This window comes from Somniosus microcephalus, chromosome 16 (assembly GCF_052327205.1).
Source record: "Somniosus microcephalus isolate GS21.2 chromosome 16, FLI_Smic_1.0, whole genome shotgun sequence".
Classification (NCBI taxonomy): domain Eukaryota; kingdom Metazoa; phylum Chordata; class Chondrichthyes; order Squaliformes; family Somniosidae; genus Somniosus; species Somniosus microcephalus.
In genome coordinates this window covers 106,588,898-106,604,139 of record NC_141002.1, presented here as the reverse complement: position 1 = coordinate 106,604,139, position 15,242 = coordinate 106,588,898, and the positions used below count along the sequence as shown (strand labels likewise).

At 45.1% G+C, this 15,242-nt stretch overlaps 2 protein-coding genes across 19 annotated transcripts in view; one reads left to right on the top strand and one right to left on the bottom strand.

Annotated features, from left to right (window-relative positions):
* Positions 1-3,448, top strand: part of LOC147106472 (NADH-cytochrome b5 reductase 3-like) — a 61,624-nt gene extending 58,176 nt beyond the window's left edge. For both annotated transcript variants that reach the window (XM_086009691.1, XM_086009690.1), the window contains one exon: positions 983-3,448. In XM_086009691.1, the coding sequence (XP_085865817.1) occupies positions 983-1,155 (173 nt within the window). In that variant the 3' untranslated portion in view covers positions 1,156-3,448. The remainder of the gene's footprint in view (positions 1-982) is intronic.
* A 6,143-nt stretch (positions 3,449-9,591) lies between these two features.
* ppfibp1b (PPFIA binding protein 1b) overlaps positions 9,592-15,242 on the bottom strand; it is a 208,810-nt gene continuing 203,159 nt past the window's right edge. For all 17 annotated transcript variants that reach the window (XM_086009670.1, XM_086009676.1, XM_086009674.1 and 14 more), the window contains 3 exons: positions 13,898-14,080; positions 12,263-12,328; positions 9,592-12,077 (listed from right to left, as the gene is read on the bottom strand). In XM_086009670.1, coding sequence (XP_085865796.1) covers positions 11,991-12,077; positions 12,263-12,328; positions 13,898-14,080 — 336 coding nt within the window. In that variant the 3' untranslated portion in view covers positions 9,592-11,990. The remainder of the gene's footprint in view (positions 12,078-12,262; positions 12,329-13,897; positions 14,081-15,242) is intronic.

The following is a 15,242-nucleotide window of genomic DNA, read 5'->3' as shown; positions in this document are numbered from 1 at the left end:
TGTCCTAACTCGCACCGAGTCCCGTTCACCCATCACCCCCTGTGCTCACTGACCCGTGTCCTAACTCGCACCGAGTCCCGTTCACCCATCACCCTCTGTGCTCACTGCCCCGTGTCCTAACTCGCACCCAGTCCCGTTCACCCATCACCCTCTGTGCTCACTGCCCCGTGTCCTAACTCGCACCGAGTCCCGTTCACCCATCACCCCCTGTGCTCACTGACCCGTGTCCTAACTCGCACCGAGTCCCGTTCACCCATCACCCTCTGTGCTCACTGCCCCGTGTCCTAACTCACACCCAGTCCCGTTCACCCATCACCCACTGTGCTCACTGCCCCGTGTCCTAACTCACACCCAGTCCCGTTCACCCATCACCCCTCTGCTCACTGACCTACATTGGCTCCCGGTTAAGCAACGCCTCGATTTCAAAATTCTCATCCTTGTTTTCAAATCCCTCCATGGCCTCGCCCCCTCCCTATCTCTAATCTCCTCCAGCCCCACGACCCCCTGAGATCTCTGCGCTCCTCTAATTCTGCCCTCTTGAGCATCCCTGATTATAATCGCTCAACCATTGGTGGCCGTGCCTTCTGGTGCCTGGGCCCTAAGCTCTGGAATTCCCTGCCTAAACCTCTCCGCCTCTCTACCTCTCTTTCCTCCTTTTAAGACGCTCCTTAAAACTTCCCTCTTTGATGAAACTTTTGGTCACCTGCCCTAATTTCTCATGTGGCTCGGTGTCATTTTTTGTCTTATAACGCTCCTGTGATGAAGCGCCTTGGGACGCTATATAAATACAAGTTGTTGAAATGTATCCCATTAAGACCGCACTGTGGAGCAATGATCCGTTTAGAAAAATGAAGTACAGAGAAAATTCAATTCAGCCTGTTTGAACAGATTTCTTAGAACCAAATCATAAGCTACAAATATTCAACTTCTGTGTTTTAAAAATCAAGTCGTCACTCTCGCTCACCCCCCATTTCTTTCTTAGGCTGGAAATACAGTCAAGGATTCGTGAACGAACAGATGATTCGGGAACACTTGCCCCCACCTGCCGACGATGTGCTTATTCTGCTGTGCGGTCCTCCGCCAATGATACAGTTTGCATGCAACCCAAACCTCGACAGCCTGGGCTACAGTCTGAGCGCTCGGTTTGTCTACTGAAAGAGAGAGAGAGAGATAGTCTGGCCTGTCCAGGCACAGGACTGTCGACAACGATTAATGATCAAGATTCCTGTCAGAACAGGGTCCCAATTTATTCAAGCTACCCAGTTAATCTTAAAATGGTCTATGTCCTGTCAGCTTTTTTTTTATACAGCTGTAAAATTGAAATACATGCTTTGAACTGTGGCAACCACGCATGCGGGTGAATGCCCTCGGAACTGCTCCTACTCCTGTGCTGTGACTTTGAAAGTTTACGACACACTTCTGTACAGCAGCAGAGCAGAAACATCTCCGAGCAAATTCAGTGCCTTTTTATCTGCTCTGTGCTTGCACTGGATCGCAATGTTTGACTCTCGCATATCGTATATACTTGCGACACCAAGGTGATGGAGCAAAGGCTAGTTGTGCGGGTGCTGTTTAGAGGGTGGTGCGTGAGGAGAATATGGAGTTTGTACACGAGGGGCTCTTCAGCGAGTGGTGCTGGGACTTGCAAGTCCCGTGGCTGATGTGTGTGTGTAGAAAGGGAGATGGTAATCTTACATGAACTGACTGCAGAGGAGAAAGGATTACTGTGGATAGTTTTTAATCTCCATGTCAGTCACTAAGATGTTTCCATATTGTGCCAAAGAAATTTTAAATAAATGAGCCCCAATTTATAAACCGTCACAGCTACTTGGCAGTGCAGAGTACTTTGCTGTGGTTTATTTTCATGACAAACCAAATATGGAAGTTTAAGGGTGACCTCCAGGCCTGTTGCTAAATCAGCACTGTGCAGAATTACATACTGTACTGTTTAGGAAGTGGAACCTTTTTAAAAAAAAAAAAATGATATTTCACTGCCTATTAAAATTTTCTGACCAACCCAAAAACACAGGATTGGCCAGCAACATCTATCGGGGATTACTGACAGCAGCAGTGGGCCAAGGTGTGAAACACGGGAGAATACAGCATCGGGGCTGCTCCAACCCCCTCTGGAGGTGGAGAATCTCAGCTGTGTGGAAACATGGGAGCAGGAGCAGGCCATTCGGCCCCTCGAGCCTGTTCCGCCATTTAATGAGATCATGGCTGATCATCCAAATTCAGTACCCGGTCCCTGCCCTCTCCCCCTATCCCTTGATCCCTTTAGCCTTAAGAAATATATCTAACTCCTTCTTGAATATATTCAATGAATTGGCCTCCACTGCCTTCTGTGGTAGAGAATTCCACAGGTTCACCACTCTCTGGGTGAAGAAATTCCTCCTCATCTCTGTCCTAAATGGCTTACCCCTTATCCTTAGACTGTAACCCCTGGTTCTGGACTCCCCCGCCATCAGGAACATCCTTCCTGCATCTAGCCTGTCTAGTCCTGTTAGAATTTTATAAGTTTCATTGAGATCCCCTCTCATTCTTCTAAGCTCTAGCGAATATAAGCCTAATTGACCCAATCTCTCCTCATACATCATTCCTGCTGAATCTTCGCTGAACTTCCTCCATGGCAAGAACATCCTTCCTCAGATAAGGCGACCAAAACTGCACACAATAATCGAGATGTGGTCTCACCAAGGCCCTGTACAACTGTAGCAAGACATCCTTGCTCCTGTACTTGAATCCTCACTATGAAGGCCAACATACCATTTGCCTTCTTAACCGCCTGCTGCACCTGCATGCTTGCCTTCAGCGACTGGTGCACAAGGACACCCAGGTCTTGTTGCACCGTCCCTTCGCCCAATCTATTGCCATTTAGATAATCCGCCTTCCTGTTTTTGCCAAAGTGGGAGCTTTCGTTGTCACGTTATCGGTCACTAACGTGTGCAGCCACATATCAAGTGAATCAAATCAGTGCGATTTGCTCACCGCTTCATACTGCGGCTCCACCGAGGCCATGTCTGCTCTTCGGTGAATGTAAAAGATCCCATGGCACTATTCAAAGAGCAGGGGAGTTCTCCCGGGTGTCCGGGGCAATATTTATTCCTCAACCATATCACTAAAACAGATTATCTGGTTTGTTATCTCATTGCTGTTTTTTGGGAGCTTGCTGTGTGCAAATTGGCTGCTTTATTTCCCCACATTAGTGACTACACTTCAAATGTAGTTCATTGGCTGTAAAGCGCTTTGGGAGGTCCTGAAAGGCACCCTATAAATGCAAGTTTTCTTTTACTAATTAGACTTTGTAGCCTTAAAGATACAGCTTCACATTGGCAGCAAAACAATACATTGTCCATTACATGTTATAATATTCCTGCAATAAAATTGACCTGAAATGTATTGTACATATACTTATGGAGCACAATAAAGTTATTAAATTACAATTTTATTGGTGATGAGGGGAGTTCTCCCCAGTATCCTGGCCCAATATTTATCCCTCAATCAATATCACAAACAGATGATCTGGTCATTATCACATTGCTGTTTGTGGGAGCTTGCTGTGCGCAAATTGGCTGCCGTGTTTCCTACATTACAACAGTGACTACACTTCAAAAAGTACTTCATTGGCTGTAAAGCGCTTTGGGACATCCTGAAGTCATGAAAGACGCTGTAGAAATGCAAGTCTTTTTTCTTTGAATTTTCTGTGCCAGTAAGTGCAGGACAGCAATGTTGATGGATGGAGATTTTTCAACCAGAGCACCAGGAAATTACATAAAGTGGTCTGACCTCACTTAACCAGGCAGGTAAAATCACAAAAGCATTTCCAACATCACGGTGTGGAGTAGAGCGACTCTCCTCTCTCCCCACACCCCCCAATTTGTCTACTTGTCCTGTACTGCAGTGGTTCAAGGAGGCAGCAGCTCCCCCACCACCACCGCAGGGCACCTAGGGATGGACAATAAATGCCAGTGATGCCCACATTGAGACTTGGAAAAAAATTAAGTGACTACACTTCAACAGTAACTCAGCTGATACTATATAAATGCAAGTTCATTCTATCTCTATCTTCCTGCAGTGATGGGGGTGGGGAAACCAGCTTCTCTGCATGACCAGTGTTGGAGTTAAGAGTGGGCACACACCTCGATGACCCAATTGTTGTATCTCATTCAGTGACTCAGCAGGTGTAACATTCATTCCTCAGTGATGATATCCTTTAAACATTTTAAAAGCTTATATATCCACAAGTCCCACTCATCCATCACACCGGTCTTACATTGGCTCCCGGTCTCCCCAGCGCTTCTAATTTAAAATGCTCATCCTCATTCAATCCCTTCATGGCCTCACCACCCCCCACCCAACTCAACACATTCTTCAGGCCAATGACAGCCAGCCAATCTCCCTGCAGTAGCACCTGTATGATCAGGGGGCGAGTGACTGCTTTTAACTTGAGATGAAGACATTCAATACCGGAGGTCCAGGACTGATCAAAGTTCTTCCAAAGCTCTCCAGGCTGCAATGCAAGCAATATCTGGGATTTTCCAGCCTGGAATATTTCTGTAGCTCCACAGGAAGAGATTTTGAAATCTTGTTACATAGAGGTTTCTTGTCTGCATAACACTGGGACTGTCCTGCAAAAAAAAGTTGCTTCCTAGAGGCAGTAGTAGTACCAGGTAAGACAGGAGCAGACTAAGAAAGGCTACAAAAAATTCTAAAAATGGGTTTAGAATGCATATACGTAAATGCACAAAGTGTGAATAAGGTTGGTGAGCTACAAGCACAATTAATCGTGTGGCAATAATGGAACCGTGGCTTAAAAACGGTGAGGACTAGGCACTTAATAGTCAAGGGTACAAGGTGTTCAGAAAGATAGAGGAGAAAAGGGAGCTGGGGTGGCAGTGCTGATGAAGGAAGACATTGTAGTGTTGGAAAGGGAGGATGTTCCTGAGGGGACAAGGACAGAATCCATTCGATTAGAGTTGAGTAGCAAAATGGAGATGATCACATTATTGGGGGTATCTTAAAGGCCTCCAAATAGTGAGGGGGAGGTAGAGGAGCAAGTCTGCAGGGAAATCGGAGATTGGGTAAAGGGAAAGGAGGGGGAGGAATTTCTGAAATGTGTTCAGGAGAACTTCCTTGACCAATATGTTCTTGGCCCAACTAGGAAGGAGGCATTGCTGGATCTGGTGCTGGGGAATGAGGTGGGCCAGGTCGACCAAGTGTCTGTGGGAGAACACTTGGGTACAAGTGATCATCGTATCATAAGATTTAGATTAGCAATGGAGAGGAGCAAGGAACAATCTAGAGTGGAACTTCTAAACTGGAATAGGGCTAACTTCAATGGGATGTGAAAGGATCTCGCCAGGGTAAAATGGAACCAAAGACTAACAGGAAAAACTGTAACGGAGCAATGGGTGATATTTGAGGAGATGTTCCAAGTACAGACTAGGTACATTCCAACAAGAGGGAAGGGTAAGGGATCCAAAGCAAGGGCTCCTTGGATGACGAGGGAGAGAGAAGATGATGAAACAAAAAAAGATGTATGATGCATGTCAGGTGAATTCTTCAAGGGAGAACCAGACCAAATACAGTAAGTTGAGAGGGGATGTGAAGATGAAAATAAGATTGGCAAAGAGAAAATATGAGAGTAGAATGGCAGTTAACATAAAAGGGAACCTAAAAATCTCCTACCGTCATGTAAACAGTAAGCGGGTAGTAAGAGGCGGGGTGGGGCCTATTAGGGACAAAGAAGGTGATATATGCTTAGAGGCGCAGGGCAAGGCTAGAATACTCAATGAGTACTTTGTATCAGTGTTTACTAAGGAGCTAGATGCTGACAAAATATCGGTAGAAGTGGAAAAGGTAGAAGCAATGGAAGGGGTGAAAATTGATAGGATGTACTAGAAAGGCTGGGTATGCTTAGAGTGGACAAGTCGCCTGGTCCAGATGGCTTGCATCCCAGGTTGATAAGGGAATTGGGGGAGGAAATAGCGGAAGGGCTTGCCATAATTTTCCAATCTTCCCTAGATGCGGGGGAGGTGCCTGAGGATTGGGAAGTGACAAATGTGACACCATTGTTCAAGAAAAAATCCAAGGACAATCCTAGTAACTACAGGCTGGTCAGTTAAACATCAGTGGTGGGTAAAATTTTAGAAACAATAATCAAGGAAAAAATTAACAGGCACTTGGAGAGGTTTAAGCTAATTAAAGAGAGCCAACATGGATTTCAATTCAATTCAATTTTATTTGCCATATGTAACCAGTACAAGTACAATGGAATGCTTACTCCCCGTGGGGACACGTCAGCTATTTCTACAGCGCCGTTCAGAAAGTCAATTCTTTGGCATCCAGTGGCAGTGGGAGCATGATGTCCCTCAGCCGCTCCGTCCTCCTCGTCACCGCGGCCTCCTCCTCACTGTTGCCGGCTCGGCTCCACGTGCGGTGGCCTGCTTCTCCCGCTCATCCTCTGGCCACCATTCCCAACTCCCCTCCTCCCAGTCGGACTGCGAGTCGTCGTGGCTGCTGCTGCGTCCCGATGCGCTGCGCAGCCTCTGCCCGACTCGCCGAACACATCCTCTGGTCGCCGGCTCCACGGTCCGACGGCCCGGGCCTGCTTCTCCCGCTTCCGGTCCGGCCGCTATGCTCGGCTCCCCTCCTCCCAGGAATGCCTTCCCGCTGAGGAGCAGCTGGCCGACGTGCCGTAGCGGGTCGACGTGGCTGCTGCTGTGTCCCGATGCGCTGCCTCCGCCCGACTCGCTGCTCGCTTTGTGTAAAAGGTAGATCATGTCTGACTAATCTAATTGAATTTTTTGATGAAGTAACAGGGAGGATTGATGAAGGGAATACAATGGATGTTGCCTACATGGATTTTCGGAATGCATTTGATAAAGTACCACATAGAAGGCTGATTAACAAAATTGAGGCTCATGGAATACGTGGGTCAGTGGCAGCTTGGATAAGGAATTGGCTTAAGGACAGAAAACAGCGAGTTGTGGTAAATGGCTGTTTTTCAGACTGGAGAATGGTAGACAGTGGTGTTCCCCAAGAGTCAGTGCTGGGGACACTGCTTTTTTTGATATATATAAATGACCTGGATATTGGAATACAGAGTAGAATTTCTAAATTTGCCGGTCACCAAACTTGGGGGTGTGGCAAACAGTGATGATACTAATTGACTGCAACAGGACATAGAAAGGCTAGCAGAATGGTCAGACAAGTGGCAGATGGAATTTAATACAGAGAAGTGTGAGGTGATGCATTTTGGCAGAAGGAACAGGGAGAGGCAATATATACTTAATGGCACAGTTTTAAAGACTGTGCAGGGACAGAGGGACGTGGGAATTAATGTGCATAGGTCCCTGAAGGTGGCGGGACATATTGAGAGAGTGGTTAACAAAGCATATGGGATCTTGGGCTTCATAAATAGAGATATTGAGTACAAAAGTAGAGAAGTTATGCTGAACCTTTATAAAGCGCTGGTTAGGCCACAACTGGAGTATTGCGTCCCATGCTGGTCACCACACTTTAGGAAGGATGTGAAGGCCCTTGAGAGGGTGCAGAGGAGATTTACCAGAATGATTCTGGGGATGGGGGATCTTAGCTACAATGACAGGTTGGAGAAGATGGTACAAGGACTAGGGGACACAGATTAAAGGTTTTGGGCAAGAGATACAGGGGGGACATGAGGAAAACAATTTTTACGCAGCGAGTGGTGATGACCTGGAATTCGCTGCCGACAGAAGTGGAGACACTCAATGTTTTCAAGGGGAGACTGGATAGGCACTTGAGGGAAATAAACTCACCGGGCTACAGGGATAGAGCAGGGGAATGGGCCTGATAATTTACATCTTAGGGTATTAAGGAAGTGGCCCTAGAAATAGTAGATGCATTGCTGGTCATCTTCCAAAATTCTATAGACTCGAACAGTTCCCATGGATTGGAGGGTAGCTAATGTAACCCCACTATTTAAAAAAGGTGGCAGAGAGAAAACGGGGAATTATAGACTGGTAAGCCTGACATCGGTAGTGGGGAAAATGCTAGAGTCTATTATAAAAGATGTAATAGCAGAGCACTTGGAAAAGTGACAGGATCGGACAAAGTCAACATGGATTTACAAAAGGTAAATCGTGCTTGACTAGTCTACTGGAATTTTTTGAGGATGTAACTGGTAGAATAGATAAGGGAGAACCAGTGGATGTGGTGTATTTGGACTTTCAGAAGGCTTTCGATAAAATCCTGCGTAAGAGATTAGTGTGCAAAGCTAAAGCACACGGGATTAGGTGTAAGGTACTGTCTTGGATAGAGAACTGGTTGGCAGACAGGAAGCAAAGAGTTGGAATAAACGGGTCTTTTTCCAAGTGGCAGGCAGTGACTAGTGGGGTACCGCAGGGATCGGTGCTAGGACCCCAGCTATTCACAATATATATAAATGATCTAGACGAGGAAACTAGATGCAATATCTCCAAGTTTGCAGACGACACAAAGCTGGGTGGGCGTGTGTGCTGTGAGGAGGATGCAAAGAAACTCCAGTATGATTTGGACAGGTTGGGTGATTGGGAAATGCAGTATAATGTGGATAAATGCAAGGTTATCCACCTTGGTATCAACAACAGGAAGGCAGATTATCTGAACGCAATAGATTGGGAAAAGGGGAAGTGCAACAAGACCTGGGTGTCCTTGTGCACCAGTCGCTGAAGGTAAGCATGCAGGTGCAGCAGGCGGTTAAGAAGGCAAATGGTATGTTGGCTTTTATAGTGAGAGGATTCGAGTACAGGAGCAAGGATGTCTTGCTGTAGTTGTACAGGGCCTTGGTGAGACCACACCTTGAGTATTGTGTGCAGTTTTGGTCACCTTATCTGCAGAAGGATGTTCTTGCTATGCAGTGAGTGCAGCGAAGATTCACCAGACTGATAGCTGGGATGGCAGGAATGACGTATGAGGAGAGATTGGGTCAATTAGGCTTATATTCGCTAGAGTTTAGAAGAATGAGAGGGGATCTCATTGAAACTTATAAAATTCTAACAGGACTAGACAGACTAGATGCAGGAAGGATGTTCCCGATGGCGGGGGAGTCCAGAACCAGGGGTCACAGTCTAAGGATAAGGGGTAAGCCATTTAGGACTGAAATGAGGAGGAATTTCTTCACCCAGAGAGTGGTGAACCTGTGGAATTCTCTACCACGCAAGGCAGTTGAGGCCAATTCATTAAATATATTCAAGAAGGAGTTAGATATATTTCTTAAGGCTAAAGGGATATGGGGAGAAAGCAGGGACAGGGTACTGAATTTGGATGATCAGCCATGATCTCATTAAATGGCGGAGCAGGTTCGAGGGGCTAGAATGGCCTACTCCTGCTCCTATCTTCTATGTTTCTATGACTGGATTGCTCTACAGAGCGCCGGCACGGACTCGATGGGCCGAATGGCCTCCTTCTGTGCTGTTATGACTATAATTGGAAAGCAAGCTGATCAAATCTGGCTCCACTCCGAAATTGTTCAATCTCCCCCCCACCCCCCCCCCCCCAAATCCCATATTAAGGACCTTGTAGTGATTTATTTGCAAGTCAAACCCAAACCTTTCAAACACACACTGGATATATTATGCAATACTTTATTTTTAACATTGAAACATACACACAACTGAGGGCAATGTATATATAATGCACATATTTCTGTAATTAGTGTAATGATTTATTGCTTTCGGAGAAGTTCAGGTCGCTAACTGCTCCCAAACTTCCAAAGAGACAAAATTCCCTTGCAGAGGACGATGTGGGCAGGTGGTATCTGTGGCAAATTCGCTGCATCTGTTCCAATCTCCCACCGTTTGTGGATTTGTTTTTACAATGTCCATAATATAACAGTGCAGAATGCAACGAGCAAACCGGTCAGAGGTTTATTTTAACGCCAGAGTAGAGAGAAATTTCACAAAGACATTAAACTGAGTTTCTGATGTTCTCAGCGGCTGGTGGAAGAGATTCGCAGTTTTTTTTTATCACTTTGAAACCCACAACGTCCAGTGAAAGGACTATTTGTTCTTGACTAAATTTTAACATCCTGTGGAAAACTGTTGATGAAAGAGTTAATGTACTGAAAGGTACATAAATATGCCACAATAACATTGCACAAAAATCCTCAACATAAAAATATATGGCAGAATAATGGCGTCATCAACAATGTGAAATAAATAAACGAATAAAAAGCAGATGGAACGCCAGGTGGGATGTGGGGCGACAGTTCCAATCCAGCCAGTCAGTTAGCGGTGATTCTGATGCCGTGTTGAAGACGCCTTGCTTCACAGATTCCCTGACTGCCAGTACCTTACCCCCAAAGATCAGTTTTCCTCCCGACACCAATGCAATTTGTTTTTTTTTAAAAAAGCACACACACATAGAAAAATACATTGATCGTGTCGGGGCTCTCGAGCGGTTTGGTCAGGGGAATGGACGCAGCTTTTAAAGATTGGTTTCTTTTTTTGACAAGTGTTTAAATAAGGAGCATATTTAAATTTTAAAATCATATGAATAGTTTTTGGCTATAATAGATATTTGTAAAATACAAAGATAATCAAGTATTACAATTGATGCATTATGTAATACAGAACAATCACAAACTGCTGAGTGGCAAGGGCACACTTTCAATATCCATGATTCTCGAAAGGTCTGTGCTCAGGATTCCATGTTTTAGGTAATTGCATTGCGAATTGCAGAACTGTGAAGTAATCTACAGTATTGATTCAGAGAAATAGATTAGCCAGAACCCCAGTCCATTCTGACAGTTTGAGTGCTGATACTCAATTCTACACCAATACTGAGCTAGACCCTTCTTAATGTTATATCATTATTACGTAATTTCCACACGCAACTCAAAACCATCCGAGCAATGGTGTGGTACTGGTGTACACATTATGTAACAAAATGCGAGCCATGAAATTGCATAAACCAGTTAAACAGGGTCCACACTGATCAATAACATGACCTCTCCCGCAACCCTTCTGGTTAAGAAATGGCGATTGTAGGAACCATGTGAATTGTACCATTTAACATGTCCCGACACTTAAAATGAACATGGTTCCATCCCGACAGTAACATCTTTTGCTAAGACTTCCCAAGCTTATAACTACGCTTCAGGTTACAGAACAGGAATTACAATACTTCAAACCTCATACCGTTTTCAGAAACACTTGATAAATTCTACGCGGATTAGGCCAGTAACCAGCTGGTATGCAATCCCTACATCCATACAAATCATTGCACTAGTTAGTAACCCCGTTCAAAAGATGCTTGTTACAAAATACTCCTTTTATCTGCCGTTTAGAAAAAAAATTACAAAAAAGTACAAAATTTATGTTGTGGCAGAACAAGGCAAAGTTGATGTAAAATAAGTGATGTTGATTAAAATGGCAGTATTTTTGGTTATTTAAGGCATTCTAGAAATATTGCTTCATTCTCGTGACTAATGAAAGACCTTTTTCCGGTTGCTGAACCCAATCTGTTGGGGATGGAGGACAGAGCAGACGGCGGGCGCAAGGTCTGTGCCCGAGGCACGGGACAATGCTGCCACTTTATCTCCTCATCTGCCTCTCATTATTAAAGTTCCCCAATGTCGATGAAAGTGGAACGAAAGCTGGTTTTTAATACTGCACTGAACCATTCTACAACAAATCTACAAAAAGATAAATTACTGGCATCTCTGGTCTGATAAAAGAAATCAAATTCATTTTAAATTTGAAATGCGCGAAATTTACTTTTCTCTAATAGAACGCCAGTCAAACGATTCTAACATTGATTTTTTTCCCCAAAAAGTGTAGATACCAGATCTTTCCAACTCCAAAATAGAATAAATAGTTGAACATTTGGTGGTGTGTGTATTTGCTTTCACTATAAGGTAACATGTTACAAATGTATTAAGTAGTGCAGGAAATTCATTTTGTAGTGTTGGTCGGAGAAATTTTCAAAAAGTTCTCTCCATATTCAAGGTGTCAGGTCTCGCTTCACAATCACACGTTTGAATCCTCGTCAGTCATACTGGTACAAGGAGAGCCAGCGCTCAAATCTTTAAACAGCTCGTCCTCCTTCAGCATGTGCTTCATAGAGAAAGAAAAGGAAAACACTGAGGCACAAGATGAGGAAGCAAAAACCAGCAAATTAAAACAGGAAATTGGGAAAGGTTTATATTTACAGAATAACTCGCTAGTTATCATTCTGCAGGTGGATTTCTAATTTTTGAATCAGTTTTTTGCTGTCGATAGCTATTCAATGCCACACTTACTGTTAGATTATTGATTCCCTCAGAGAACGCTCCAATTTGCCTCACAGTTCCTTCAGAGTCATCCATCTAAACAAAAGTAAACACCACAGTTTTTTTTCCAAGAGCACTCTTCAATTTGTACCATCTTCAGTAAAACACTTTGATGAGCATATAGACAATTATAATCCAGTCCACCAGTAGTTCCCCCCCGTCCCATTTGACCCCTATTCCTCAATCATTCTCAGCATGCTTTTGTCACCCATGGTGGAGACTATGGATGTTTGAAGAAACCAGGGGTACGTCTATAGACAGGTGGGTCTGCTGTAGAAACCAGGGGTACGTCTATAGACAGGTGGGTCTGCTGTAGAAACCAGGGGTACGTCTATAGACAGGTGGGTCTGCTGTAGAAACCAGGGGTACGTCTATAGACGACTGGGTCTGCTGCAGAAACCAGGGGTACGTCTATAGACAGGTGGGTCTGCTGTAGAAACCAGGGGTATGTCTATAGACGGCTGGGTCTGCTGCAGAAACCAGGGGTACGTCTATAGACAGGTGGGTCTGCTGTAGAAACCAGGGGTACGTCTATAGACGGGTGGGTCTGCTGCAGAAACCAGGGGTACGTCTATAGACGGCTGGGTCTGCTGCAGAAACCAGGGGTACGTCTATAGACGGCTGGGTCTGCTGCAGACACCAGGGGTACGTCTATAGACGGCTGGGTCTGCTGCAGACACCAGGGGTACGTCTATAGACAGGTGGGTCTGCTGCAGACACCAGGGGTATGTCTATAGACAGGTGGGTCTGCTGCAGACACCAGGGGTATGTCTATAGACAGGTGGGTCTGCTGCAGACACCAGGGGTATGTCTATAGACAGGTGGGTCTGCTGCAGACACCAGGGGTATGTCTATAGACAGGTGGGTCTGCTGCAGACACCAGGGGTATGTCTATAGACAGGTGGGTCTGCTGCAGACACCAGGGGTATGTCTATAGACAGGTGGGTCTGCTGCAGACACCAGGGGTATGTCTATAGACGGCTGGGTCTGCTGCAGACACCAGGGGTATGTCTATAGACAGGTGGGTCTGCTGCAGACACCAGGGGTATGTCTATAGACAGGTGGGTCTGCTGCAGACACCAGGGGTATGTCTATAGACAGGTGGGTCTGCTGCAGACACCAGGGGTATGTCTATAGACGGCTGGGTCTGCTGCAGACACCAGGGGTATGTCTATAGACGGCTGGGTCTGCTGCAGACACCAGGGGTATGTCTATAGACGGCTGGGTCTGCTGCAGACACCAGGGGTATGTCTATAGACAGGTGGGTCTGCTGCAGAAACCAGAAGGTGGTTGTTGGGAGCACAGAAAGGCGAGGGAAAAAATCATAAGAGATGCCAGTAGGATAGACCTGCAACAGCCCAAAGCATGTTTCAACAATCCTAGTTCAGAAAGTGACGGTTCTCATTTGAACTTCTGTACAAAGTGACAAGATTCCGTGGAATAACTGTCTGGGAGATGAGCTCTACAGCGAGAGAGAAGTGTGCAGCTTTGTTGCTGATATTGCGTACAGCTACATGTAAATGACATTTATGTGGTTAGCAAAGTCTGAAAACCTTTGGACCATTCACATGATGTAACCATTAGTCTGTACATGGCCACCTTTACCTGTTCTATCCTGTCCAGATCTTCCTCATTATACACCCTCAGTTCGATCCCTCGTCCCTGTTTATTTCCTTGCCTGAAGCCAGTTCCTGCCGGGAGCCCCAATTCCATTGGACATATGTATTCTTCCTCATCCTGTTTCCGCTTCCTCAAGCTTCCAAAATTGCTGAACGCCAGCTTTTTTGGCTGTAAAAAGAATGCACAATTACTGGAGTCCAAATCAGAGTGGTTGAAAAATGATAGATCAAGTTAATGGAGCTTGTATTTATCACACTGAACGTCATATCATCAAAACACAGTCTAAATAAACTGATGTTTAAGCCAAGTCCTCCTTGGAACAGAGAAGGTTAAGAGTTGACCTCAGAGGTTTTCAAGATGAGAGGTTTTGATAGAGTAGAGAGAGAAGAACTATTCCCTCCGGCGAGAGGGTCAATAACCAGAGGTCATAGGTTTAAAATCATTGGCAGATCGAGAGGGGAGATTAGGAGAATTTCTTTCGCTCAGAGTTGTCGGATCGGGAACGCTCGACCTGGAAAGGGGGTGGAAGCTGATTCCATCAATAATTTTAAAGGGAGTTGGACGGTTCTGGAGGATGAGGAACTCACAGGGTTACGGACAAAAGGCGGGGGATGGGACTGAGCCCGATTGTTCTTTCAAAGAGCCAGTACAGGCACGACGGGCCGAACAGCCTCCTCCTGTGCTGTACGTTTCTCTGAATCTCTGATTCCTTCTCTCATAACATCAATTACTATTGCAAACAGATTTAAGTCAAACCAGTGTAAACAATCCAATTTGATATTCTTTGCCCTCAATCTTGCTTCACACCAGGGTACATACTTCAGACTAGAACCAATTCACATCTTAGTTGAGGCTAGGTCAATGGAAAATTTCAAAACTGAGACTGATATTTTACTAAGGGTTACGGAACCAAGTTGGGTAAGATGGAATTAAGATACAGATCAGCCATGATCTAACTGAATCTCGGAACAGGCTTGAGGGTCTGAATGGCCTCCTCCTGTCCCTATGGTTCAGGGCCAGTGAGTGGGAAGGCTAGGGAAATGAAATGGAAAGGAGTTGCCCTAATCAGAATATGATCTTCCATTGTAAACCACAGAGGCATGTTATTGTGGAATTAAACTCAGAAAAACAACATTTCTACAAGTGTATTAGATTCGATTAAGCCTTCCTAGCTGAATATTAACTCTTCCAATCAATTAATGGTAGCCAATAAACAACTGGCAGATGCTTTGCTGAACTTTGGCTAGGTTTAGAGTGTAGGATTCTTTCTTCTGTGGTTGTTAACATCAGAGATCAAAATTATATCAAGAGTTCCAACTTTAGAAGTTAA